The sequence below is a fragment of the Tachypleus tridentatus genome, chromosome 11 (assembly GCF_004210375.1).
Source record: "Tachypleus tridentatus isolate NWPU-2018 chromosome 11, ASM421037v1, whole genome shotgun sequence".
In the NCBI taxonomy this organism is placed as follows: domain Eukaryota; kingdom Metazoa; phylum Arthropoda; class Merostomata; order Xiphosura; family Limulidae; genus Tachypleus; species Tachypleus tridentatus.
In genome coordinates, this window is record NC_134835.1 from 77,594,537 (window position 1) to 77,620,695 (window position 26,159).

Genomic DNA, 26,159 nt, shown 5'->3' on the forward strand with positions numbered 1-26,159 from the left:
GCCAATCAAGGTATTTATATTAATCTTCAGTCCTCAACTACAGGGTGTCCCAAAATAACGTTTACACTCTTTGACTGTGTATAGCTAATAAACCGTTTCTTTTGTTTCAGATTTGACTTGTGTCCAAGGATGGCAGATAATCAGCTTACAATCGAGCACAAAATATTTATTCTCAAAACTTTTTGGAAAGTCGAAAACAAATCTTAAGTGCAAAGACGTTTTACTAGAAAGCAAATTGTGACATTTTACAAATTCAACCAAGGAGAGTTTTCCTTGGGAAGAATTTTATTTGTTATTTTTTCTCTTGATTTCAGTATTAAATCTTTAAATAAATCCTTTGGCTATCATATGTATCTTGTTTCATTGTTAAAATCAATAAACAAGGCAAGTTATAATGATCCAAAGAGTGTAAACGTTATTTTGGGGCACCCTGTATATGCTTTTCTTATTTTTTTTTCTGTTTTTAAAGAATATCAAAATTTAATTCCAATACCATCTCAAAAAAAAATAGAATCAGATTACGCATGGTCCACACAAAAGGCTAATGTGAGTATTAAAAAAAAATTTGTACAATATATTATTCATAATAAGAGAAAATAACATTTCTAATTTTAATGAACAATAAAAATCCTGTCAGTCAGGAATTTTAAGGAAACAAGAACGAAGTCTTACATTCTTAGCAAAATAAACTCACCTGCTATAGACAGGTTCTCGATTTAATACTGACACATCTAGTGGAGGAAAATGGCCTGCAATGTGCCGTCTTCTACTTACTACATCTGGTGAAATTTCTAAGGATCGAGGTGAAGGAGCTGCAACATCTGCAGCTGATGCTCGTTTATCTATCACAACTTCTGTTTATAGCAATAAACAAAATCAAAAACGTTTTTCAGAGTTTTATTTGCATTTAAATCTGTTTTATTGTCTGTGAGAAAAATATATTCTAAAAATTACAATCATAGAACACACATTAACATTCAATCTTTCTTATGTGGCTTAATATATCTATCTATTGTTTATCTATCACAACTTCTGTTTATAGCAATAAACAAAATCAAAAACGTTTTTCAGAGTTTTATTTGCATTTAAATCTGTTTTATTATCTGTGAGAAAAATATATTCTAAAAATTACAATCATAGAACACACATTAACATTCAATCTTTCTTATGTGGCTTAATATTTTAAAACAAATTTGTTTAGAAATAAATAATATATGGATATTATAAGGTATAAATTTTACAAAAGCTTGTTCATGTTTTGTTTTCTTAAAATAAATTCTGAAATAGTTCATTATTTCTAAGGTTTTCTATACTTCTCAATGTATGAATTACTTTAATTTTTGAGTGAAAGTTATACTAAGTTAACTTTACCATCAAACAATTTTAAAGTTAAACATACAAAAAAAGAATAAAGAATGTGTCAGATGTTTTACCGAACTCCATTTACCAGTTTGAAGCTTGAAGATCAATCAACTGCAACAGGTGGTTGTTTTTAATCAAACTTCAAATCCCTAGATGAAATCCACTAAAATGTCTATCAACTGAAGGTTAAAATAAGTAACAAACATTACATTAATTACTGTATTACTGACCTGTATCCCTAAAAGTAACACACGGTTCATAACACGGTGCTCGAATAAGAGAATCTCTGTTATTCTCCCGAATAAGTTTAATACGAGAGTCAAATACCTGAAAAAAAACAAACATAAAAGCTTCATAATTTTTATGAAAGAACAAAAACTCGACAATAGGCTAGATTTTGTGCTAAGTATATACTATTACTAATATTAAAAATAATCATGTTGACCACTATTAACATGGTAAGTTATAGGGTCAAAAAGTAAACTAACCTTTAAATTACTGTCTGGCTCCTCCCAGTGAGACTTAATTTTGTTGTCAATCAGAGTAGCAAACATTTGTGACTCAATAAAACGAGAAAGAAATGGAAGATGGGGTTCTGGTTGGTCAGAGAGGAAAGCAGTTTTATCAAAGTTCTGCATACTTTCTTTTGAGCTCAACCACTGCTCCAAATCATGCTAAAACCCAAACAAGTCCAACCAATATAAAACTTGTATATAAAAAAAAATCTAACAGACCCTTCCAATATTATTCGAATTATTCCAATTGTATCGAAATATAAGCCAAAACACTAAAACCTTGTTTTTCTTAGCCTTTAAATTCATAAATAAATTGAGTATTAAACAGACTTTTTCTAACAATGTATAAGCACTTGTTTTAAATTGTATAATGTAGTTCTTTTAGAAAGATATGACCAACATATATACATTGTGTTTGTTTTTACATCTTAGTTTAAAAATAATAAAAACCATCAAAAATAAGTTGTTTGATGGCTGCTCTTCCTTTAACACATTCTTTTTCTGGCACAGTATATATAAGTGTAAATATTTCAATACTTGCTGTCATTTGAAAGTCACACTAAAAGTTACACACACACACACACACACACACATTACTTCTGTTCAATTTTCAAGTGTTTTATTTTCACAAAGCATGTTAATATTATTCAGATGAAAAAAAAAGAAAAAATAACAAGATGTATACACTAAAAAACCTGCAGAAAAACTTAAAAAAAAACTCAATAAAATTTTGGAGAATATGTTTTTGCCACAATAACAATGAAAGACAGTCCTAGATAATTTAATGCATGTCTTACCCATGATTAAAACAAATAAAACGTTTGTACACATATAAGTGCACACACACACTATTAACAAATGTGCTGTTTCAGTTAAGTTATTTGAAGGCAACAATTGTGGCTACAGTAAGAATTTTAAAGCAGGAAAAGTGGAAGTTGGTTGGTTGGTGTTTTATGATGCAAAGCAACTAGGTTATCTGTGCAAAACATCCAGTGTAAACTTAAAGTAAAATTATTAAAATTCATAAAAGGAAATTAAAATAAAACAAAACGTTTAATTTTTGAATTAAAACAAATAGCATTAAATCCAATTTTTACATTTAGTCTACAGCAGTAAGAGAAAAACTACAGTAATACAAGATTTAAAGGATTTTCTGCAGCAAAATTTTAATTATTATAACTTGCCAGGATGACTAACAGGTAAGTACAAAAACCACCGTCAGTTATTTGAAGTTGACCTTTCCAGTCCTGGTTCCAAGTTATTTGACATTATGGCCATTTTCAAAAAGAAAAGTAACAAAAAGGTTTTAAAAGATGTGTAGCAAAATTATAGTAATAACTCGCCTGGATGACTAACAGGTAGTTTAAACAGCAGTGTTAGTCACCTGAAGTTGGCCTTTCCAGTCCTGGTTTCAAGTCATTTAATGTTATGGCCAGTTTCTAATTTAAAATCGACCAAGATGAACTGTGATTTTTTAAAAGGGGGCCACATTAAAAAAAATGTAATGTATAAATTAGAAAAACTTAAATGGCATTAAGGCATTAAAAGATTAATGGCCTTTAAAAAACTAAAAACATTACCAAGGTGGACAGCAAAATCAATAACACTGTCTAATGTTATGAACAAACCTTGGGACAGAGCATGTTAAAAATGGTGCTGTCTTTGAGAGTCGTAACAATGGCAAGAAAGTAAAATGTGACTTACTGTAATCTAAGTGTCACACAAACTACACACTGGTTCATAATTTCCAAATAAAAGAAAACTGAGTTAAAAACGTGACCAATGCATAGTTTAGTTAGAACAATTTCCTCTCTCCGATCCTAAAAGAAGCAAGACAGCTAAAGTCCAATATAGGGTTTTATTTGGAAAAGCTTGTTTTCACGTTGCTCACTCCAAGTCCATTGCCAGCTGGCACAGAGCCAAGCCTTGAATACAGGACCATAGTCCATGTATGGAACAGGCACAGCAGTGATAGTGCCAGAGCAAATAGACTTAGCTTTGCTATCAGCGAGCTCGTTCCCGTGAATACCAACATGGCCCGGTATCCAGAAAAACTGGATAGAAGTAGATGTTAAAGATAAATGGGCCAATCAGTTTTGAATATCAGGGAGAACAAGGTGTGAACTAACATGAAGCAATTCAAGGGCCAGTAGAGAACTAAGTGAGTTAGTATAAATAGAGCAGTTTGAGAAGTACTTAGCTTTTTTTTTATCCAGGGCAAGAGAAACGGCATACTGTTCAGCAGTGAACACAGAAGCTGTAGATGGGATTCAGTGTGCAACCACCGAACCACAACAAACCATGGCAGAGCCTACACAGTCACCTGATTTCAAACCATCTGTATAAATAGGAATGAAAGGATGGTGAAAGATGTTAAGCAAATAACAGACAGTATTTCTCAGATCACTTAAAGATAGGTCACAATTGGGGATGCTTTGGTAAGGAATAAAGTTTCAAAGCATACAGGAAAGACACTAGCAAACGGCAGAGGTGTAAAGAAGGTTCATGAGATTCTATGTATTATAATATTAACTGGGGAAGTGCAGAAAGCCCCAGTGCAGAGCCAAAGTCCTTGATGATGAATAGGGTCCAGCATCTTTAAGGCTGAGGTCCTGGCAGAGCCATAAACCAGTGATCCATAGATTAGTTTTGATTGAATAAGAGCACGATATATCTTTAGCAAAAAATGTCGATCTGCTTCCCAAGTGGTGGAAGAGAGGACATGGAGGATGCTCAGTGCTCTTGTACATTTGACCCGTAGCTGCTTGATGTGTGGTATAAAGGTCAACTTACAGTCAAAGATAAGCCCCAAGAACTTTGTTTCAGGAACCACAGGCAGCACAACTTCACCAATACAGAGTTCAGGAACAGGGTGAATACCACGTTGGTGGCAAAAGTGCATGCAAATGGTTTTAGAGAGAGAAAAGTTAAAGCCATTTGCTGTGGTTCACTTCAGTAAACGATTGAGGGCAGTCTGTAACTGCTGCTCATTATACCTCATGTTCAACGACTGACATGAGATGTGAAAGTCGTCGACATAGACCCCGTTTGCAACAGGGAGAGGGAGTTGTTCATTGATGGAATTAATTTTTATACTGAAAAGTGTGACACTCAGAACACAGCCCTGAGGGAATCCAAGTTCCTGTAGAAAATAACAGAAAAGAGTTGAACCCACACAAACTTGAAATATCCTGTCCATTAAAAAATTTTAATGAAAATGGGCAAATGGCCATGTAACCCATTTAAATGGAGGCCTTGTAAAATGCCATACCTCCATGTTGTATTATAAGTCTTCTCAACATCAAAGAATATTGATACAAGATGTTATCATTTGAGAAAGGGTTATCTGATTAATGTTTCAAGTCAAATCAAGTGGTCCATGATGGAGTGCTGTTGTGTTGTTGAAACCCACACTGGGTGGGCGAGAAGAGGTTGTTTGATTCAAGGAACCAAACAAGATGAGTATTAACCATTCTCTCTGAGGTTTACAGAGATAGCTCATCAAAGCAATTGGACAGTAGTTTGAAGGAATCTTGGGATCCTTCCCAGACTTAGAATACAATAATAGCCTGGTGCCAGGCATCAGAAAAAAACATTCTCCTGCCAGAACCAGTTAAAAACAATCAGAAGAATAGCAAGAGAAGTAGAAGATATATGGTGCAGCACTTTGTAGTGTACACCATCAGATCCAACTGAAGTATTGCCAGACCAATGAAGGGCCAGATTGAGTCCCACAAGTGTAAAGGTATGATTATAGTCAAAGACTTAATGGCTAAGAAAGTGGAAGATGAAGCAGAAGTTCGAGATACTTCTCAAAATATTTTTCTAAGAGTATCGGTGATGCTCCAAGTAATAGCTACTTCTTTGGCCATAAGAGAGCAAGATCGAGAAAGGAACAGAATTATATTGCCTTCTGATCTTTAGAATCATCTCCCATATGACTTTGGAACTGGTGGTAGAAGATATGCTTGTTGTGAAGTTAAACTAAGGGTCCTTCCGACTTTGACGTCTTACCCACTGAGCAGGTGCAAGGGCCTGCTGAAAAGTAATGCGGTGCGAGAGTGTGGTATACCTATGAAAAGTATCCCAGACCTGTTTTTGATCCTTCTATGCCATATGGTAGGCAGGATTCCACCATGGACGAGGATGTTGTGGAAATATGTTGAGGTCTTAGGAATACATTGAGCAGTGGCTTGTATAATACAGTCAGTTACTGCTGCCACATAGCCATCTATTGATGACATGATCAAGTTCTGCAAGAGCAGTGAAAGAGGGCCAGTTTGCTTGATCCAGCCGGTCGGGTGCATAGACCATGGCCAGTCTCTCTCTCAAAATTATAGGAAAATAATCCCTGCCTCGTGGATTCTTGTCAACCCTCCATGAAAAATGGGAAAATAGTGAAGGAGAGCAAATTGAGAGATCAATAGCAGTAAAGGACTGACTAAGTGAATACAAATAAGTAGAAGAACCATTTAGCTATGGACTGTTTTTTCACTATTTAAGTTTTTATTTGGAGGATTCATAACAAAATAAGGAATACTTCAGTGCCCACTGACACCACCCTCCATGGAGCCCTATGAAGGGATGCACTACAATGTCAAACAAGCACAATGTAGCAATGCCAGGGTTTCGTGAGCACAATACCAAAACAGATACAATGTACAAAACACCTGTTAATAAAATCTAACACTGATACTTGGTTGACACTAGCTCAAGTGGACCAGCCAACTGATCCGAGGGGGGCCACCCCAAGGCTGCCTGTTTACAGGAATTCAAGGCCAAAGTGGTGTGTTAGGGTTGGACCCCTCAACCACCAGGATCATCTCCTCCCCTTCATGGGTCACTATGAAAGTACAGAAACTTCCCTGGGAGGTCCCTTCACCACGTACAGGAATCACACCGAAGGGAAAAGTGGAGGAAAGATACAGCAGCAACAAATGTCTTGCAATTGATCTTCCTTCCAGTATAGCAGAAGTACCAAAAATTAAGCTACTTCCAATAATACGATCTTTTATTTTTCACGTAAAGTTTATCCTAACTGAGCTCTCAGCTACTGTAGTGGGAAAAATAAAATAAATAATTACTGGTGTGTGTGTGCCAATACAAATAATTCAAAATCCTTCCTTTGCATTTTTCTTTCCTGAAGAATATTGTGTGCCCAAATAAAGATAGAAAAGAAAAGGTAAATAGCTATATAAAAATAAATAAGTTAAAATTTCCAGCGTTATTTGAATAAGAAAATTATTAATTTCTTGAATTAGTCTAATGTTATAATCAAATACCTAAAAAAAATGAAAAAAGCTTTAAAATAATAACCTGTATTTTTTTTTTTTTTTATAAGTGTGTAATGTTAATCAAAATATAATGTAAAAGTGACCAATAGCACTCTTTTGGTAAATCTTTGGATCAAACATAAACCTAATCTCTAATTTACTATTCAGTTTCTTCCACTGACACCTAATCTTGGTGAACAGAATTACAAATATTTGTAATTCAATAAAACAATTATAAGAAAGAAAAAAAAACATCTATGAAAGTGTATGTAAAACAAACTTGTATAGTTTAAAACTAATGAGGATGAATGAAACAAATCACTGGATATAATAAACATTAACATCTACAATTTTGTAGTAATATTTTATCTAAAATGGGTTTTGTTGCTTTAAAATGTTAGAATAAAAGAAATAAGAAATTTAATTTCTTTACTAAGACTATCTAAAGTTTAAAACAATGTGCTTCTGACAGGAAGATAAAAAATTAACAAATACAACAGAGGTCTGCAAACTCAATAACATTACACAGCATTATAGTATTTTCTCAAGAGTTTAAAAGACGTGTCTTGTGCATATAAAAAAAAATAAAGTTAACCTGGTTTGGCTGAATTACAAAATGATCATAGGAACTAAACATCTGGATAAATCTATTCAAGAAGACTTCACGGATTGCATTGTTAAACTTGAGGTTTTCCACATATTTTTGTTCCTTTCCAGGTCCATTAGTTGCTAGAGACTTCTTAATTCTCTCATATTCATGTTTTTTTGGTTTCTGCAAGTCTTGTAGGGATGTTATAACTCCTGAAATTTACAAACTCAATATAACTACAACAACTACATACAGAGATACTTTTTATAATTATCTAAAGCTATCAGTGAATTTCCAATTTCTTAAAATTATGAAATTCTAAATATCTTTCTTTCTAGGAATTTATCTGTCTGTTAGTGAAATGTATAGATTTAAGCTTTTCCTTCAGAAACTCAGTTCATTTATTCTTATCTGTATGCAATCTTTCATTATAATGCACAGTTTCATCTCAGCTTCTCTTTACTACCATCTTGTGGGCAAAAGCATTAAACAGTAATTTTTCTTAAGTTTAATACAAGTTTCACAACTATAAATAATGCAAACATCATCATAAGCATTAAAACTATCATTTTTTGAGCTTTATTATAATTATATAATTATAATCTGCAAACAATTTAAATTTTACAGTAGCACAAAATCTTCCTTGAAAAAGACTACTTAAATAAATGCTTAAACATTTACACTCCAAGAAAGGTTCATTATGAATCAGTACAAAAAGTGTGACATCAGTTAACAATAAACTTGACCAGAGAAGAAAGCAGTTTATTTTGTATGCAAATGGAAAGAAAAAAAAATGCAAATTAAGATTGCAAAGGGCTAATTCCCCCAAGTATATGTAAAAAAAAACAAAAAACTGATGTAATAACAGACAAAAACAGTAGTTAACCAGAGCAAGTAAATTGTCCAACACAAATGCACAGACATAAATGTCCTTTTATAAGACATTTGGTTTACAATGTTTAGACATAACAACAGTAGTCTGAGAAAGCTGCAAAACTGAAATTACACACAAAATCAAACAAATTTTTAAGCAAAATATCTTGGTTTCAAAGGAAGTTTGAAAATTAAAATTTTGTAGTCTAAAATACAAAAATACTTAGATATTCAAAATTCTCAGAAAGACTATAATACTGAAACTACACAAAAATAATTCTAATCAAATAAATCTTGTTGAACAAGCTAAGAAATAAAATGTACTTATGTAAGATATATCAAATCAATGGTGAAATGTGTGAAATAAGGAAAATATGCCTTACAAAGTTATTATTGAACCTGTAATTTATAAAGAATGCTGAGTCATTTTGCTTATTTCATGTTAAATTTTGTCACCAACAAATACAGTTATTCCTGATTTATTCCACAACAGTTCTCAAACTGTGGATTGAGGGCTTCTTCAGATTGTCAATAAAAAAAAACTGCATAATTATGAAAAGGAAATGGCAACAGTGTAAAGATCCCATTAATGACACACTGACATAAGAAATAATTGAAGTGGTTCGTGAACAAAAAAGTTTGAAAAGTAATGTTATAGAACATTAGATCATTCTAGAGATAGTTAAATCGAGTTATATCTTAAGTTTTCATATGAAAAGGGATATTGTATTAATACTAATTTGATTACATAATATAAAAGATACTCAGCCTTACCCATATACTTTTTTATAACATAAAACAAAAATAAAAGCTATTACTTCTAATTAACAGAAGTTACTCATGTAAACACACATTTCTAGAGTGATTACAAAAGGCTATCTAGAGTGAATATAACAGAAATATAAATGACAGTCTAAAACTGTATATATAATGAATATATGAAAAGAAAATGTTCCATACTCTTAAATCTTTTACACTAGTACAAAAAATGTATTTCTTTAAGTTTCTCAGATTCAATAAAACAAATTAATTTTGTAGATCTTAGAAGTTTCACAAATTTTTAGCATCATAATTGTTTTAATGACTATGTACAATATAATGCAATTTCAGTTCAATTTACCAAAAAAAGTTTATAAATCACTAAGCACAACACCGTAAAAAAGTGTTTTTTTTTATACTACACACAACAAATAATGAACAAAGACTGTGAAAAACTACTTTTGTGTAGTATATATAAGCATATGGGCCTGAGATTCTTCTATGGTAGGTGTCTGCGACTTATTGGAGATAAATTTGAACAATAAATGACAAGTGAAAACCCTGCTTCCTTCAAAATAATATATATATTCAAAACAAGTTAAACTTACATACAAAAACTTTTTATACTATGAATATCAGTTATATCTTAAATACTACAAGATTCTCTTATTCTCATCAAAAAGTTCACTTTGGCCAGTTCACTTGCTTTAGAATTCAGCTGGCACAAACTATTTTTATCCATGTACCTTAAACACTATATAGTTATCTCTTCTGTCAAAAGTTCACTTAGACTAATTCAATTACTTTCATATTCAGTTGAGAATACAAACTATTTTTCTCTCTATTTATTATAATAGTATCAGTGCATAATTCACGCTGTTATAAATGACATTGCACTTGTATACTGAATTTCCATAAATCATCTGCTTTTCAACCAGTGTCCACCCAGGCAGGTTCAGTTACTTTAGAACACCCTTTGACAAAACAAATTATTCTCTTTATCTCTTTGAAATTACTAATCTCACTTCTCACTCTAACATACCAACTATATGGCCAGTTACATCTATGAAGATTAACTTTAAATTTTCTGGCTTTTTTACATCCAAAATCCTCTTTCACATGACTATTTTTACTCGCTTTCTGTTCTGACTCCTCTGGTTGTAGCTAGTTATATATCTATGACTTAGGCCTTCTAAAAATTTCAATAGCCTCTATAGCAGTGAGTTAAAAACAGATAATAAATTAATAAATAATACCTATTTTTTTATTATATTTACAATAATATAAACAGGTTGTGTAATTCTCATCATCTGATGCTCAAGACAACAAGCTTTCCTTTTTTCACACTGTTCCTTCTTCTCCAAAACAAGAGAATCCTCAATAGCCATGACATTTGAAATTCTTCTATGTAGGACTAGAGAAAATTAATATACTATATTTTTTATCCTTTTTATTAGCTATATTTTTGTGTAACAGCAATACCAAGTGTAGAGCATGCATATACCCAATTCAATTTTATTACTCAGAATCTCTACTAGCCAACCTTCAAATTTAATTTTTTCTTCTTTCAGACAAGATTAAAGTAACTCATAAGACCTCGGGTATGGTCAAACACATAAATCAAAAGGGTTTGAACTCCTGAGTCCAAACTGTAATTAGATATCAAGTCAGTCAAGGGATGATGGAGATAGGATCTAAAAGTCTGTACTTAAAAAACTCAGAGTCATTCTGAGCTGTTATACTATGGTTAAAAAATATTCTGGACAGACTTCTAGTGAAGCACACAAGTTTCCAAAACCAGTGAAACTGAGAAAGTCTAGCACATACAAACATTTTAAAATATGTTACTCTAAACCTCAAACTATATACACAAATATCCCTTTAATTCATAAACCCAAAGTCACACATGCAGTAACAAACATTACCATATTGTTACAAATTATATTACCTCCATTTAGTTTGTGGCAGCATAAATGTTAAAAGCCATAAGATACATAAAAGAATATATACTTATGCAGCCAATGGTACTGTATTATGTTCACTCCTAAATAAAAACAAGTTTTTATATATATATATTTACATTTCTGTGTGTGTTGTGTGGGACAAGTATATTATTGACGACAAGCAGATTTTTCAAGCATTTAGTTCCACAAAGTTTTTTAAAAATATAGTCCTGAATACAAAAGGAATGGTTCTAAATATTTAGATGTGTAAGTAAATAGCAACAAAAAACAACACCTCTACAAATCTATCATAACTATGAGAAAAACCTTTCTTATAGTTTTTACATACTATAACTTATCCCAGAAGACTATGATTTGTTATATTACATATTACAATTTCAAACAGCCTGAAATTTTAATTTAGAAGTTAATAATGATATGTATCAAATTAATGATATTTGCTAACAAGATTGATACACGCAATTTCATTTCTTAAAACAAATATTTTAAAATACAAACAACAATACAATCCTTAATAATGGTTATTACAATGATTTATATACAAGTTTTACAAACTTAAACAATATTAAGTCTTCTATCTGATCTGAAATCCCATACAAGTTTGACTATAATGCTCTTAATAACCTCAAAACTTTTAGCAATAAGTCTATGATACTAACTCATATACTTTGAGAATAGTTGCTTTAACCTTATCATAATCTGCAATCTTCTACAGAGAGAGTGGCATAAGCTTCTTATGCTTCTTCAGTTAAAACACTTTGTAATAATAATGACTATTTTTCAGTAGGCCATTTCATGGTTTGGGCAGTTCTCAAAATGTTGAAAATGTCTATCAGCTTCATTTACATTAAATTATGACACTTTAATATACTGATTAAGATAAAAGTTGTCACTCTGCAATAATCAATTAGAGTTGAGACTAATATTCATTTCTTTCAACCTAATTTTCTTCTTGGCTTCGATACGAGCTTGTTTGGCCTCAAGATGTTTATTTTCTCTTTTAGCTTTGATATAAGATTGTTAAAGCTTGATTTGTTTGAGTTTTAACTGGATTTCAAACTTATCTTTATCACTTACCTCTGACTGGCTCATGAAAACACTAGAGTATTCCCCTAATACTTTCTCAGACAAGTCATCAGTGACTAATATTTAAATATGTTTACTTTATTTTTCTCATTAATTTTGTAAACCTCCAATTCTAAAATTTTGGCTGTTTTGAACAATTCACTTTTATTATTTCTTTCTAGTTGTTCAATGATGGATTATTCAAGAAAATATTGATAATCAGACATGATTAAATCTTGTTGGCACTGATAAACTGAATTTTGATTTAAATTTGAATTTAGAATGAATTTTGTCTCTGATTCAGATCCTGGATGAACTCCCAATTATGTTACATATTATAATTTATACCAAACAAGTCTCCAATTTATTATATTATGTATTATAATTTCAAGTAGCCAGAAATTTTAATTTAGAAGTCAATTGAATGTTGGTATGTATCAAATTTATATTTATCAACAAGATTGATGCACACAACTTTCTTAATAAAAATATTTGTTAACATACAAACAACAATACAATTTATAATAATGGTTATCACAAATAATGATTTATACACAAAAGTTTTACAAATTTACAAACAATACTGAGTCTTCTATCTGGTCTGGAACTGAATATTTTTTTGGCAGTTTAGAAGGAGTGAATTATTTTCAAGTTGATACAGGTACAATTGACTTAATAGGTCAGCTAGCTAGCTCTTTTCTTGGCAACAATATTCAAAGATATGCTAGTACTTTTATAAAATGTATATTGTTGATTCTTACACTCAAGAATCTTCTACAAATTTAGAGAATAGGTGGAACTTTCACAATTCACACTTAGCAGTATAAGTTATAAGCATCTCTAAATATATATTTAACTAAAACAAACATTGATATTAAAATATAAAACAGTAAATCTGCTACACAATTAAAAAAAAGATAAGTAGTACTGCATTGGTCTTAATATTCCAACTGTTAACCACACATTAAAAAGACAAAACAACAGAAACCCTATAACCTGAGCACATTTAAAAGGTCTACTACCTTCCAAAAGCACTCAGGTTACAGGATGTTTCTGTTTCACGTTAAGTTTTTGAGTCTACATCAATATTTTAAATGCTACTATCCTTATGCTACAAATATTAAAGTTATCTAGTTTGAGATCATAAAAAATTTATTAAGATACAAAGTTTTAAGTGTTTAACATTTACTAGAACTGGCAGTTATTGCAAGTTAAACAAATACTTTCTCAGCATGTAGAGGTTTACCTGTTCTTCTAGCTATTGCTGTTACCCTTTGTAAAGCTTCACTCTGCTGAAAGATATGGCTATGAGTGCTGGCTAAACTACTATAAGAGCTACGAGCACTGCTGCCTGAACTGCTCATTCCCGAGTCTCCACTTTCAAAACTCCACGAAAGTTTTCGAGCATGTTGTTGTCTGTAAGAACCTCTTTGATTCAAATTTCTATCTACTCCCTCTGGAGGCTGAGGAATACCAAATGTGTCAAATATATCACATATTTCTGCTATTAAGTTGCTCATGTATGGTAATTTAGGAGTATCTTCAGGTACATCCATGGTTAGGCTATCAATATCAACAAAACACAAGTTTGCCTGAAAACAGACATAAAAGTTAAATTATAACAATCAAAATAATAATCTACAATAATTCAATGTATTATTCTTTACATAACCAAAGGTTAATTTCCTTCATGTCTAACAGACATCACCTTGGATAAACTTTCAAACTAAAACATTTGATTACAAAAGATATTCAAAGAACTTATATTAAAAATAAAAATTTTAACTGTGACTTTAAAAAGCATGGGTATGGTAACTGGAAGCATAGGTTAATTTTTAATAAATTAGTAACTTTACCTGTGAATGTAAATACAAGTAATTTTTATTTTTTATGTATTTAATTTTGGCTAAAATTAGGTGATAATAATTCAATACTTTAACAATATGGGTATGAATCTGATATTTTTTTAGTATTCAAGTAAATTCATTTCTGATTTAGTTTAATTTTGGTTTAAAAGAGATTAATCAAGACTACATTACAACATATTCTATAATGGAGAAACAGATCTACATGTTATTATAAGTTAGATTGCATACTTTGTTTCACAGTGCAACCAGGAAAAATATAAAATGACTTCTTTGGTTTAATTTAGAATGAAATCAATGTTATGTTCAGCAGAAAATGTACATTCCAAAACAAAATGTAATATAAAGATTTTATTAACATATATTGTTCTAAAATTCACTGTTACTCATTTTTATTATGACATACACACATGGTACTTATTCTATGGTACACATTCACACACACATTGTTACAACACGCACATATGACATTTCATGGTACATGTGCATTTTTATCTACTGTTAGAAAACATCCATGTGATGCTTATTTCATGGTATACATGCATTCTTACCTATTGTAACAATACATATATATATATATATATATATATATATACACACAGATGGTATTTACAAAGACACAAAACACATGCAGTCAAATTATCATATTTATGGAACAGTATTTTTTTAATTACAAGATTTCTAAAATAATACAAAAGAATTATAATTAGATATTTTTTCAAGGTTAACATTAAACCTTTAAGTATGGCCTATATTTAAAGAGATAAATTAACATTGTAATTTGTACACATTTTTTGCTTCAGTTTAATTGGGGTTAAACTTTACCATACTGAACACTATCAGTAAATAATTTTATGATATCTATGGCATAACATCAGAACCTTTTAAAAACTTTGATATGCTTTTAATATGTTGTTGTATGTAATAAATCACACTGACATCTGCTTTTGTTTAGATCCATTGAAATGAAATAAACGAGCATGTGCATTTAGAAAATAGAGTATGCATATATTTTGAGGGCAGACAAAACCTGAGTATTATAATAGATTCCATGACACACATTCATTCTTATCCATTGTTACAAGATATACATATATAGTACTTATTGTATAGTATGTACACTCTTAAAGACTGTTACAAGACATACAAAAATAACATTTATTCTATGGCATGCATAGTGTTATCTCCTGTCACAAGATATACACATTTGGATTTAAAATGATATTTCACTGAGGAGGCAAAACAATGAAACATTAGATAATTGGTATGCTTAAAATTTAGCTACACCAATACATGTGTGAAAATTCCTTAATCAATATGCTGTATTTCAAATAGGCCTTAAAACTATAGTCTAGTGAATATATTTTTTGTACTAAATTACTACAGGTGGGATTAATGTACCAAAATTTTTCTCTAAAGGAATGTAATGTCTCCAGCCTACTGAACTATAAAATGTTAATTCTTGATGTGAAACTCAGGCTTGAAATGTTCAAAAATCAACTAGATGAATACAAACATTTATACAATACTATTTCATTACAACTGAAATCTAAGATGAAGCCTCCTCTTTATGTTGTAAATTAATGACATTAATCAACAGTGTACTAAAGTCTGAATGCTACTAATTCATAATCAATTTACTTTTATGCTATCTTAGTCTTTAGTGGCTACAATAAACAACTCACAGTTTAAAAAAATAAAAATATTTCAGCCACTATCACAAAAATGTTTTCTTTTCTACAGAAAAACTACACAAAAGAATATTAACATAATCCTAACAGACCTCTCCAGGTATACCCAATTGTGACTTGTCTTCTGTGCTATGTTGTAATCCCATGATATAAGGAACTGGAGCATCAAGAAAATGTTGGAGAGAGGCAGGGAGGATAGGCACATATACATGTTGCCATGAGAAAGGGAATAAGAGAGTTGTGATACTCTCTGCTACTAACATCAACTTGTGATATTCTGAAAAAATAAAATATAACTTGTTAAAACAATTACTTTATCTTATATTTTAATAAAACCCATTTAACCCTTTCAATGTGGGCAAGTCAAAGTGGTACTTTACATGCATATCATTACCATGTAGAAAGTTGTATTTAAAATTAATTTAAACTTAAAATGATTATAATGGTATACAAATAAACTTGGTTTACGTGGTATACAAGTTTATATACTTAATTTGATATAAAAATACTTTAAAAAAAAGCCTCAATCTTATTCTATGAGAATTGTATCATTTGTTCTCCAAATATCCCCCTCTTCTCCAATTTATTTACCACTACTCCAAGAAGTACAGAATTAAACATAAATTACTTATCATAATATTGTTATTACTCAACTAAGCATAATTTTTATAGCCTTCAATCTAATTTAAAAAATTATAAATTAAAAATATCAGACCCTTATTGCCACACCTATCACATCTCATTCACAAATTACTAATAGTTCTGATATTTAAAACCAACAAAAAGTCATAGTTGTAATCTATCAAATAATGTATTATACTGTTTTCTGTAAATAGAAGTGTCTATTTTGCTTTCAGTTCAAACTATTTTATCCACAGGAAACACACTGACAAGCTAAGCTGAAATTTTAACAGCTCATATTGCAGTTACAAGGAAAAAAAAAAGATAATTATGGGATACTATCTGATTTTTACTTGCCCACAGATGTATTATTTAATTAAATAATTAATTATGGTAGTAATTACATAATTCAATAGGGTAACAATGAGCCACCCCTTTACCAAGTGATTTACAACTTGTAAAGCAAGAGTATTAGTTAGATATGGTTCAAATAGCCATAAAAAAATAAAATTCAAGAAGAAATGGATATATATTTTAATGCGTTTTAAGCTATGTAGGATAAATATATGTTTCATGTTACAATCTGAAGTCATTTCATGAAGAAAAAGGGGAAATTTAGATTTCATATTTTTTATGGTTATAAGGTCAGTGAACTCTTTTACCATAATATTATAATATGAATGAAAGCACAAGCATGTTTGGTTGTATGGTATAGACTGGTAAGTAACTTACACTAATAGTAGTATTCAATGCAAATGTGAATAGATATGCTTAACAAATAAATGAAAAAAAATTCAAATAGTACAAAATCCTTATCAATGAACTTTAAATGTACGTTTCTTGTCCTGAATATAAAAAACACTATGATGTATGGTGTGAATATGACAGAAAAATAAAAAAATAAAGTTCAATGCACAGAAAACTTGTAAAATGTTGTGTTAAAGAAACTCCTTGATATCTTTGATATAAATAAATACAGACTACAAATATAGTCTTACCTTTAGAACAGAGCAGAACTTGGTTTTCTAGTAAGACACAAGAGAAGAGTTGAACTACATTAGCCACACCTAGTGTGGAAAATAGCTCCTGCAAGGAGTATTCAAACAGAGGCAATTCCCCAGCACCTGTGAATTGATTCACATTTTTTATTTTTTACTTTTAGCACTATTTGATAGAATTGAAGGAAATAATGAATAACCAATAAATTAATATGTAATTATATATCAGGGTATTTCAAACAATTTTTAAAAATAAAATCTCATGCTAGAATTTGAACTCCAATATAATGTTGGCAAACCATATGATAAATACAAGCCATTTTCATTGCAGTTTCAATAATATTTAAAGTAAATAGTAGAGGGATGCTTATTTGGAAACTCACCCTGATGGTTGTTTATTACCTTTACTCTATCATAACAAGCCATGGGTCAAAGGCCATGTCATTGCAATTGTTGATAATCATTCAAAATTTTATTGAATTACTACTTTATGAATTTATCTTCTTAAGTTTGGAATCAAACTGTAATTATAATTCAAATTTTTATATTATTTGCCATTTAATTTCTTAATTCAAAAGTAAATATTAAACACATCTAAACACTGATTTTTGTGTGTCATATCATATGTTGAACACAGCACTGGTTCAAATTATGCATGGGCAAGCGCGTAAGGCGCGCGACTTGTAATCCGAGGGTCGCGGGTTAGCACCCGCGTCACGCCAAACATGCTCGCCCTCCCAGCCGTGGGGGCATTATAATGTGACGGTCAATCCCACTTTTCGTTGGTAAAAGAGTAGCCCAAGAGTTGGAGGTGGGTGGTGATGACTAGCTGCCTTCCCTCTAGTCTTACACTGCTAAATTAGGGACGACTAGCACAGATAGCCCTCAAGTAGCTTTGTGCGAAATTCCAAAACAAACAAACAAACCAAAACAATTCAAATTATGTTTGTGATATCAAAATACAAAGTATAGTTTTGTACAAATTAGGAACTCAAATTACTGATATTAAAATTGTAGGTTATATTCTAGTTTTTCTTTTTACATTTTCTATTCTAGTTATTTAGTTAATCAAACACAATAACCCTTCTTTCACCTTTTAACATTTTTCAAAACAGTCTCTTATATACACTGGCTTCTATATATGACAGGCAAGTGACCAATTGGAAGCTTATAATGTTCCCTCAGTGATCTTCTCAGCCATTTTCAAATATAAGTGTCCTCTCTTTCTTTCAAGATAAGCTTTGTACTAGAAGGTCAAATTTTTATCCTGTTTGAGTTTCTGTATTTTTTAAGATACAAATTCCACTCAGTGATAAAACTTGATAAATTAACGGAGTTATATGGTATCAATGAAGTTATTTACGAATTTTTGGTTATTCAACTGAAAAAATAAAACCTAAAGCAAATTTTTTCATTTCACATCCTCCAAATGCAAAATTTCTTAAGGTTTAGCAAACTACAAGCAGCAACCAAGTACAAAGGTTGTAACTAGATAGGTCACTTTTTAAATATTAAATGTCAGTTTTATATTACTGGATACAATAATTAGTACGTGTGCCACGTCATCTGAACTTCTGTATTATTAGCCAGGCAGAGCTGCAAGTTCAATATAATAGAAATAATACATATTATTGTATAATGTCATGAGATTTAAGCTATTTAGTCTAAACATTTACGTTTTCACTTTATTATCTGTAGTCATTCTAAAACATGGCATAATTTATATTCATTTTATATGGCGATTACAAAATTGGACAAATCAACTGAACCCATAGAGATTTTTGTGAGTCAATATAACATGATTTTCTTACGAAACATTTGATAAAACTGTCTGAAGATAAGATTTTCCATGCAAAATTTGAAAATGTTCTAATGTAAGTGTTTTTAATCTTAAAATAAAAAATACTTTACCTGCTAGATAGGCAACATACACAAAAAAAGCATGAGAAAACATTACTTAACAAACCTTAATACTAAATTTAAAAATCTGATATTTTTCATATGAAACCATTGTAATGTCTAATGATCAGCTCTCACAAGATTAGCTATTGTCTTTCAATGATGTCTGCTATACACAAACATTTTCTTCATGCATGTCACAAGCCTTCTGCCTCCTTTATTGGAATTGTAAGATTTTAGAATGGTTCTCATGATGCATATGACAGTCTTCTACTCCTTTCAGCATTAAAGAAATGTGGGGAAGAAGGATGGGAAGTGGGAGAGGGAATAAGTAAATACTAGAAGTACATTTTCAGTATCGGAAAATTATAACTAGGATGGAAAATCAAAGGAGAACATCCTAGTGGCAGAAAAGTGATCCTAACCATAGAAATATACTCTAACTCAATCCCACAATAAGAAAGGTGGATAAACAAAGGATGTGCCCCTAAGTGCTGAGTGGCTATGGTGCAGCAGACCATACTCAGTAAGTCAACTACATCCAGATTAGCTTTGAGCTACTGAACGAGGAACTTGACATCCAGTATTAAAAGGATGTCTGTAGCATGCAATCAACTCCCCCAACCATGAAACAGGCCAGGACCATCTAAACAGCAATAACATTCCTGTAAGAAGATAGAATGAAGAATAGCCAAAGAGAGAACCAGACAAATTTGACCCACCACAACTTTGACCCTCAATAAAAACAGACAAAACTGAGGAGGAAAGATAGATAACCTGAAACCTGCATGAGGACTTATGTTGATTGCTTCACTCTTAAATAAAAAACCTAGCTGCAGGGTAGTGACATCTATACAAGGGTAGAATGAGGGCTCCAAATCAAAGGGGGTAGACTGCTTTTTGATATCTTGCTCCACTGTCATTGGTTATTGCAAACAGGAAGATATTACATCATCTACACTTGCAGAACACCACTGCCATACTCTGTAACTGGATGGTTATTGTGTAGAACTCATTCAGCAAGGTGTTTGCATAGTCAACTACCCCAACAGCTTGGAACTGTAAAATAGTAAGGACTTGCATATTCCACTTCAAGAAATAAGAGTGACAATGTAGTGTAGAGTACACAGAATCATCATTACCCAAGACAATGCAATAGGTGACGATGAACCTTATTCAAAAAACAGACCGTACCAAGTTTTCACATTAGACATGGTAGGTTTGGGTAGCAATCGTCTTCTGCTTTATCCATGCAGTTAATTGGTGGCATGGGCCAGGATGGCCATATTTATGAAACAAAATATTATGAAGTCAGAACATACAACAATATTATGGAAAACCTCATCTCAATAGTAAGTATACAAAACCATGGAAGATAAAGCAAGAGTAAACATGGCTAGATAGTGGGAATTTTGAGTTAAAAAATACCTGGTCAGGCACCACATGTTACAGAATGAGATCCATCGGATAAAGAACTAACAAAAGGCCTCTAAAAAGAAAGTATGAATAAAACCTTACCAGTTACACCAAAGTCTGGAGAATGGCCACAGGTGGTAGACAAAACCTCAACAAAGAGGAAATCACAATAAGACGGTCCACATGCTGGGTTACAGAATCTCCTCATTGGACAATAAAGACGAGAAGCAAGAAAAAAGTGAGGTGTAAGACAGGATGAGAAGACACCTGGAACAAATTCCAGATGGAAGAAGGTAGGGAGGAATAGACCAATTGAACTAAAAGGCACTCAGTGAAGGAATGAGGATTGTCAGGGAGTAAAAAGTCAGGAATAAGAACCCAAGAAGGAAGCAGTACAACAACAAAGATCCATGACAGGGTACAGAAACCTATTTAGATCTGGTTGAGAGTAAAGACAGGAAATAAAAGGAGGAAAAAAATAAGAGAAAAGGAGGAGCTGCCCTGCTGAGCTACCAAGGTCCTTGGGAGAAAGGAGCAATTTGGATAAAAATAGGTACGAAGATAAATGGTACGCGAATTATCAATGGAAAACAAATCTGATAATTTTAAAATCTCTTTGATAGTGGGAAAAACACAAAGGTATTGGACAGAATACAACATACCCTGAAAGCAAGGAAACAAGGTGACAAATTCTGTCAAATGAGCTACAGTAAATTGGTCAGTAGAAAACAACCCCTACAGATAACATCCACTTGCATTAGTATATTTTCATGGAAGACTGATGTATGGAACCAGCTACCAAGGAAACAACTTTACATGTGAAACATCCACAACCAAACTGATAGCACCCAGCACATAATATGAAAAAAAAAAAAGAGTGTAATGTGCATGTGGCCAGTAAAAAGAGATCAAATGTCCAAAACCAGAGATACCTGGACCAGCTGTCCCCTTGGCAGTTGATATGTGCTACCACCTTAGAATATCTGAATGTATTATCACCAGATAATGTCAGATGAAAAGAAGGAAGTGATGCAACACCTGATGTATAGCTATAAGTTTGAGAACATTGATACTCAAATCATTTTTGTCAAGAAACCAATGGCCCAAAACCTCCTAGTGGTTGCTACTTGATCTCCCATCCTTAAAGGAATGCACTATGAAAAGATATGGATTTGGATGTGGTGGAGGAAGCAGCACACCTGCTGAAGAATGGGCTTTGTCCAACCACTAAAACAGTTCATCTTGCAGGGAAAAAGGATCCTGAGCATGGTTCCATTGATTATGAAGCTCCTACTGAAGGGATCCCATATAGGCACAACTAAGGGGAACCAAAGATGTCATCAATTACCTAAAACCAAAAAGCAATAGAACCTTACATGCATAAAGTGACTGAGCAGAGGGGGCATTGTGAACCAACAGTTCTGTTGAACAAAGTTGTAAAAGTGAAGGTTGGGCCAAAATAATACGAGTGTCAAAAAACCTTAAATGGATAACATTTTGATTGGGTCTGAAGAAGGACTTCTCTAGTTTGATCAACACCCAACCTGCCACTGAAAGGAGCTGCCAGTCAAGTATGGTTGGCTGACTCCTGTTCAGAATGAGTCAGAAGAAACCAGTCTTCCATGTAATAGTATATCACAGCCCCAGAGCATGGAGATAAAGGAAAAGCTTAAACTACTTGGCAAAATACATAAGGTGCTAAGGCAAGACCAAAAGAGAGGGCCCAAAATTGATAAAATACCAAAACATAAACAAACCAAAGAGAAGAACGAAACTAAGGTAACATTGGTATAAGAAGATAAATGTTGGATGCATCCATTTTGGTCATCCACAACTTTGGAATAAAATGCCCATCTGAGTATGAGAAAAGACTCACTAGTGAAATGAAATGGAGTAGCAAAACAAAATGGTTAAGGCAAAATAAATTGATTACCAGCTCATTTACCAATTACTGATTAATAATCCTCAATTTTCTTGCAGACAACAAAGAGGTGGAAATAAAAATACAGGGAAGAATGGAGAACATGTTTAATGGCCCACTGCAAACACAATTCCTGAACTGCTTTAGACAGATGCTGGCTGGTCACAGGATCTCAAACAGGAGGGAAGGAAATGAGGTAAGGAGAGACAAAACCTGAAGCATCCACTGATCACCAATGAAGAAACTTAAGCAGCAGAACCCCCACAGGACAAACCCACAAGGTAGTTACCATTACTTGTGGCAGCAGGGGACAGGTGGCAAAAAGTACCCACTGGTAGAAGAGACAGGTAAGGGGTTGGGAAGAAGAAGGATGGAAAATGATACTTGGAGGTACATGACCGAGTAAAACAGGCTATAATATTTGTAAAGATAGATTTTTTTGGACTGATGTCAACCAAGGCTCCATTGTTTCTGAGACCATTTAAAAAATATAACACCTCAGAAATGGGGCCACACATAAATCCCTAAAATAAGTTGAGAGTAAACAGACCCGAGCCAGTAGAGCACAACTGTAAGGTCCCAACAACAGAGAAAGCACATATGCAACACCAGAGCTGAAAACAATGCATGGGCAAGTGTACCTTGGAAAACCCCTCAGGATTTCTGTAGAAGCCTCAGATAGGTGTAGGGAAGAAAGATATCTCAGTAGATTGTACAGATAAAATGCAAGCAAGAATACTGAGCATGGGTGAGACTGTCAGATGATTCAGGCTCTGCCTCCCAAACAGACAGTACTGAGCCTAACGACTACTAGTCTAAAATAGAGTCAGCATAATGATAGGAAAGTACACACCTATCTGAAGTCTGCAGAGGACACAGCATGCTAATATTCCCCTTTGATTGCATGTCAAAATGATCAGTATGAACTTGAATATCAGCTGAGGAATTGAAACCAAAAAGTGTTAGGAAGGTTGTTCATGCAATAATGTAGGATGAGGTGCATAAAGAATTAAAAGAAGGGATAAAATGTTACAAACCAGAAACAACTTCCATAAAGACCACAATAAGCCTGGTAGATTCAATGGTGTGGGAATTGGAAGGACAGGCAAAATATGGAGATGAAAACAAGCAACTGAAGTCCTAATTAGATTTTACAGGACCAGCCTCTTCTGGAAGAGTCTGGACGATGTCTGAGAACAAAGGTTGTCTAATGGCATATTTAATCTTCCAGTGTATAAAAACATAAATTGACCATTAGGTCACCTGCGCCTAAGGCCTGAGACAAAAATGTTTGTTGTTGGTGTGACCCTTGAAGTGGTAATGCTAACTTTGGTATTCATTGCTCAGAAAAGTTCACCAAATTCAAGTGCAGAAAAAGGTGACTAGAATTAACTGATGCTAATAGAAGAAACAGGCTGAATGAAAGCATTTTTTTAAAACTCTTCATGATGAAACAAAGTCAAACATGAAGAATTAAACAAACATAAGAGAACTTGCAAACTTGAGCACTGCCAAATGTAAAGTGTTATGAGTTCAGCAGAGGAGTGTACAGTAGGAGCAAGTCATGCTCCTACTGGTGAAGAAATGATGCATGAGACATGATGGAATCTTGCAATTCCAATAGGGAGAAGTGGAAGGCTTGTGACAAGCATAAAGAGACAGTTTACATATAGAGGGCAACACTGAATGAGATAGCTAATCCTAAAAAGGAGGGGAGGTAAGTACCATATTGGACAATAATGTTTCAGGTTGAACTTTGTAAATTACCTCAACCAGATTTCCTATATTTCAAGATTAGGATTTTGAAAACTAAGAATTTTGTAAGTTAGAAATACACAATATAGGATAGTAAAACATGTAGTATTAATATACCACAGTGTTGTAATTTACATAAAAATAGTTTGAAATTAGTTATGACACACAGTAACATTCATAAAAATATTTTCATGACATCTTTGACAATATCTTCTGTGTATTATCCTATGTTACCCTATTTTGCAACTAAAATATAAATTAGTTTAGTATTTCTTTAATGTTACTTTCATTACCAGTATTGATTAGAATTTTTAATATAATTATTTTTAATTGTTATTGTTTTTATTACAGAGATTATTTATAGTTATATCTTTTAAGATGGCAAAATTTGCAAAATGTTGGAGTTATAGCTCAAAAATATCAATAATTGCATAGCTACATAAGTGATAAAACAATGTATTCTAATCACATAATAGCAGTACATTTAATTAACTATATTCACAACTACTTGATTGAGGTTTAATTTTTATCTCAGTAGACAGCTCATTCTGATAAGCAGTTAAATTAAACAAATCACAGGATTAGAACCAATAATTTAGTTTTAAAAAACAAAAAGAAAAACTAACATAAGTTGTTACTCTTACCTGGCCTTTGGCACATGATTGACTGGCCAAAGCAAGAAAACTTCAGACTTCGGCCAGGTGGTGGTAGTGGCACCTCATACAAGATATTATACACGTAACACTCTAATGGTAATGATGGTGGCTCTTGTGATGCCACAAGACTATAAAGTCCTTCCAGAAATCTTCTGCATGCCAAGATTATGGGTAACTGAGTTATAAGACAGATACATTTAGTAACATACAGTGTGTCTCTTATAACATCATACAGTGAGTCCTTTGCAGTATGTTGACGGGATCCTAGCTTGAAAGAGCGAGGTAAAGAATGACTGCTTCCCGAATCATTATTTACCAATACTGTTTGAGTTTTACTGCTGCTTAATTCTGTAAGATGCATTGCCTAAAAATAACACAAATGCATTTGTAAATACCATTAATCAATAACATATTTTGTATTAAACTGGAAGACAAGTATATATACCACACATTATTATTATGATTTGAAACAAATTGTCCCACATTAAACAAAAAAACCTTTACCACGATCACCTAAGGATCATCAGTGAGTTACACGGAACAAAATTTGTAACTAAGACAAACGAAAAAGTTCTGTTGTGCATCACGTAAGTATAATGATGCAATATAACATCAAGTTGCATTGTTTTACTATGTGTATTACTCATCAAATCATATTTGATCTAAAGCTGAATGCTGGCTTCTTTTTTCACTCAAATGTCTTTGGATGGATTTTATATATTTGTGTGTGTTTATCACATCAATCCAAGAAACTGAAGAACTATTTTTTAAATAGGCTTTTAAAGGAAAGCAACTCACACAAGGAAGTAATATGCAAATCAAAATACTGAAATGTTACACACATAATCAAACAGATTACATAGTATTAGAAAGTTTTATCTTTAAGAAAAATGGTATGCAAGAAAAAAACTAAAAAAACAGTGGTGAAACTGAATGT

General features: G+C 32.3%; 1 protein-coding gene across 4 annotated transcripts in view; it reads right to left on the reverse strand.

Moving 5' to 3' along the window:
• Positions 1-26,159, reverse strand: part of LOC143232529 (DENN domain-containing protein 5A-like) — an 81,198-nt gene that overhangs the window by 40,017 nt on the left and 15,022 nt on the right. For all 4 annotated transcript variants that reach the window (XM_076468103.1, XM_076468100.1, XM_076468102.1 and 1 more), the window contains exons 4-11: positions 25,211-25,586; positions 17,576-17,701; positions 16,049-16,233; positions 13,647-13,992; positions 7,746-7,951; positions 1,851-2,036; positions 1,593-1,689; positions 695-854 (exon numbers count right to left, since the gene is read on the reverse strand). In XM_076468103.1, the coding sequence (XP_076324218.1) occupies positions 695-854; positions 1,593-1,689; positions 1,851-2,036; positions 7,746-7,951; positions 13,647-13,992; positions 16,049-16,233; positions 17,576-17,701; positions 25,211-25,586 (1,682 nt within the window). The remainder of the gene's footprint in view (positions 1-694; positions 855-1,592; positions 1,690-1,850; positions 2,037-7,745; positions 7,952-13,646; positions 13,993-16,048; positions 16,234-17,575; positions 17,702-25,210; positions 25,587-26,159) is intronic.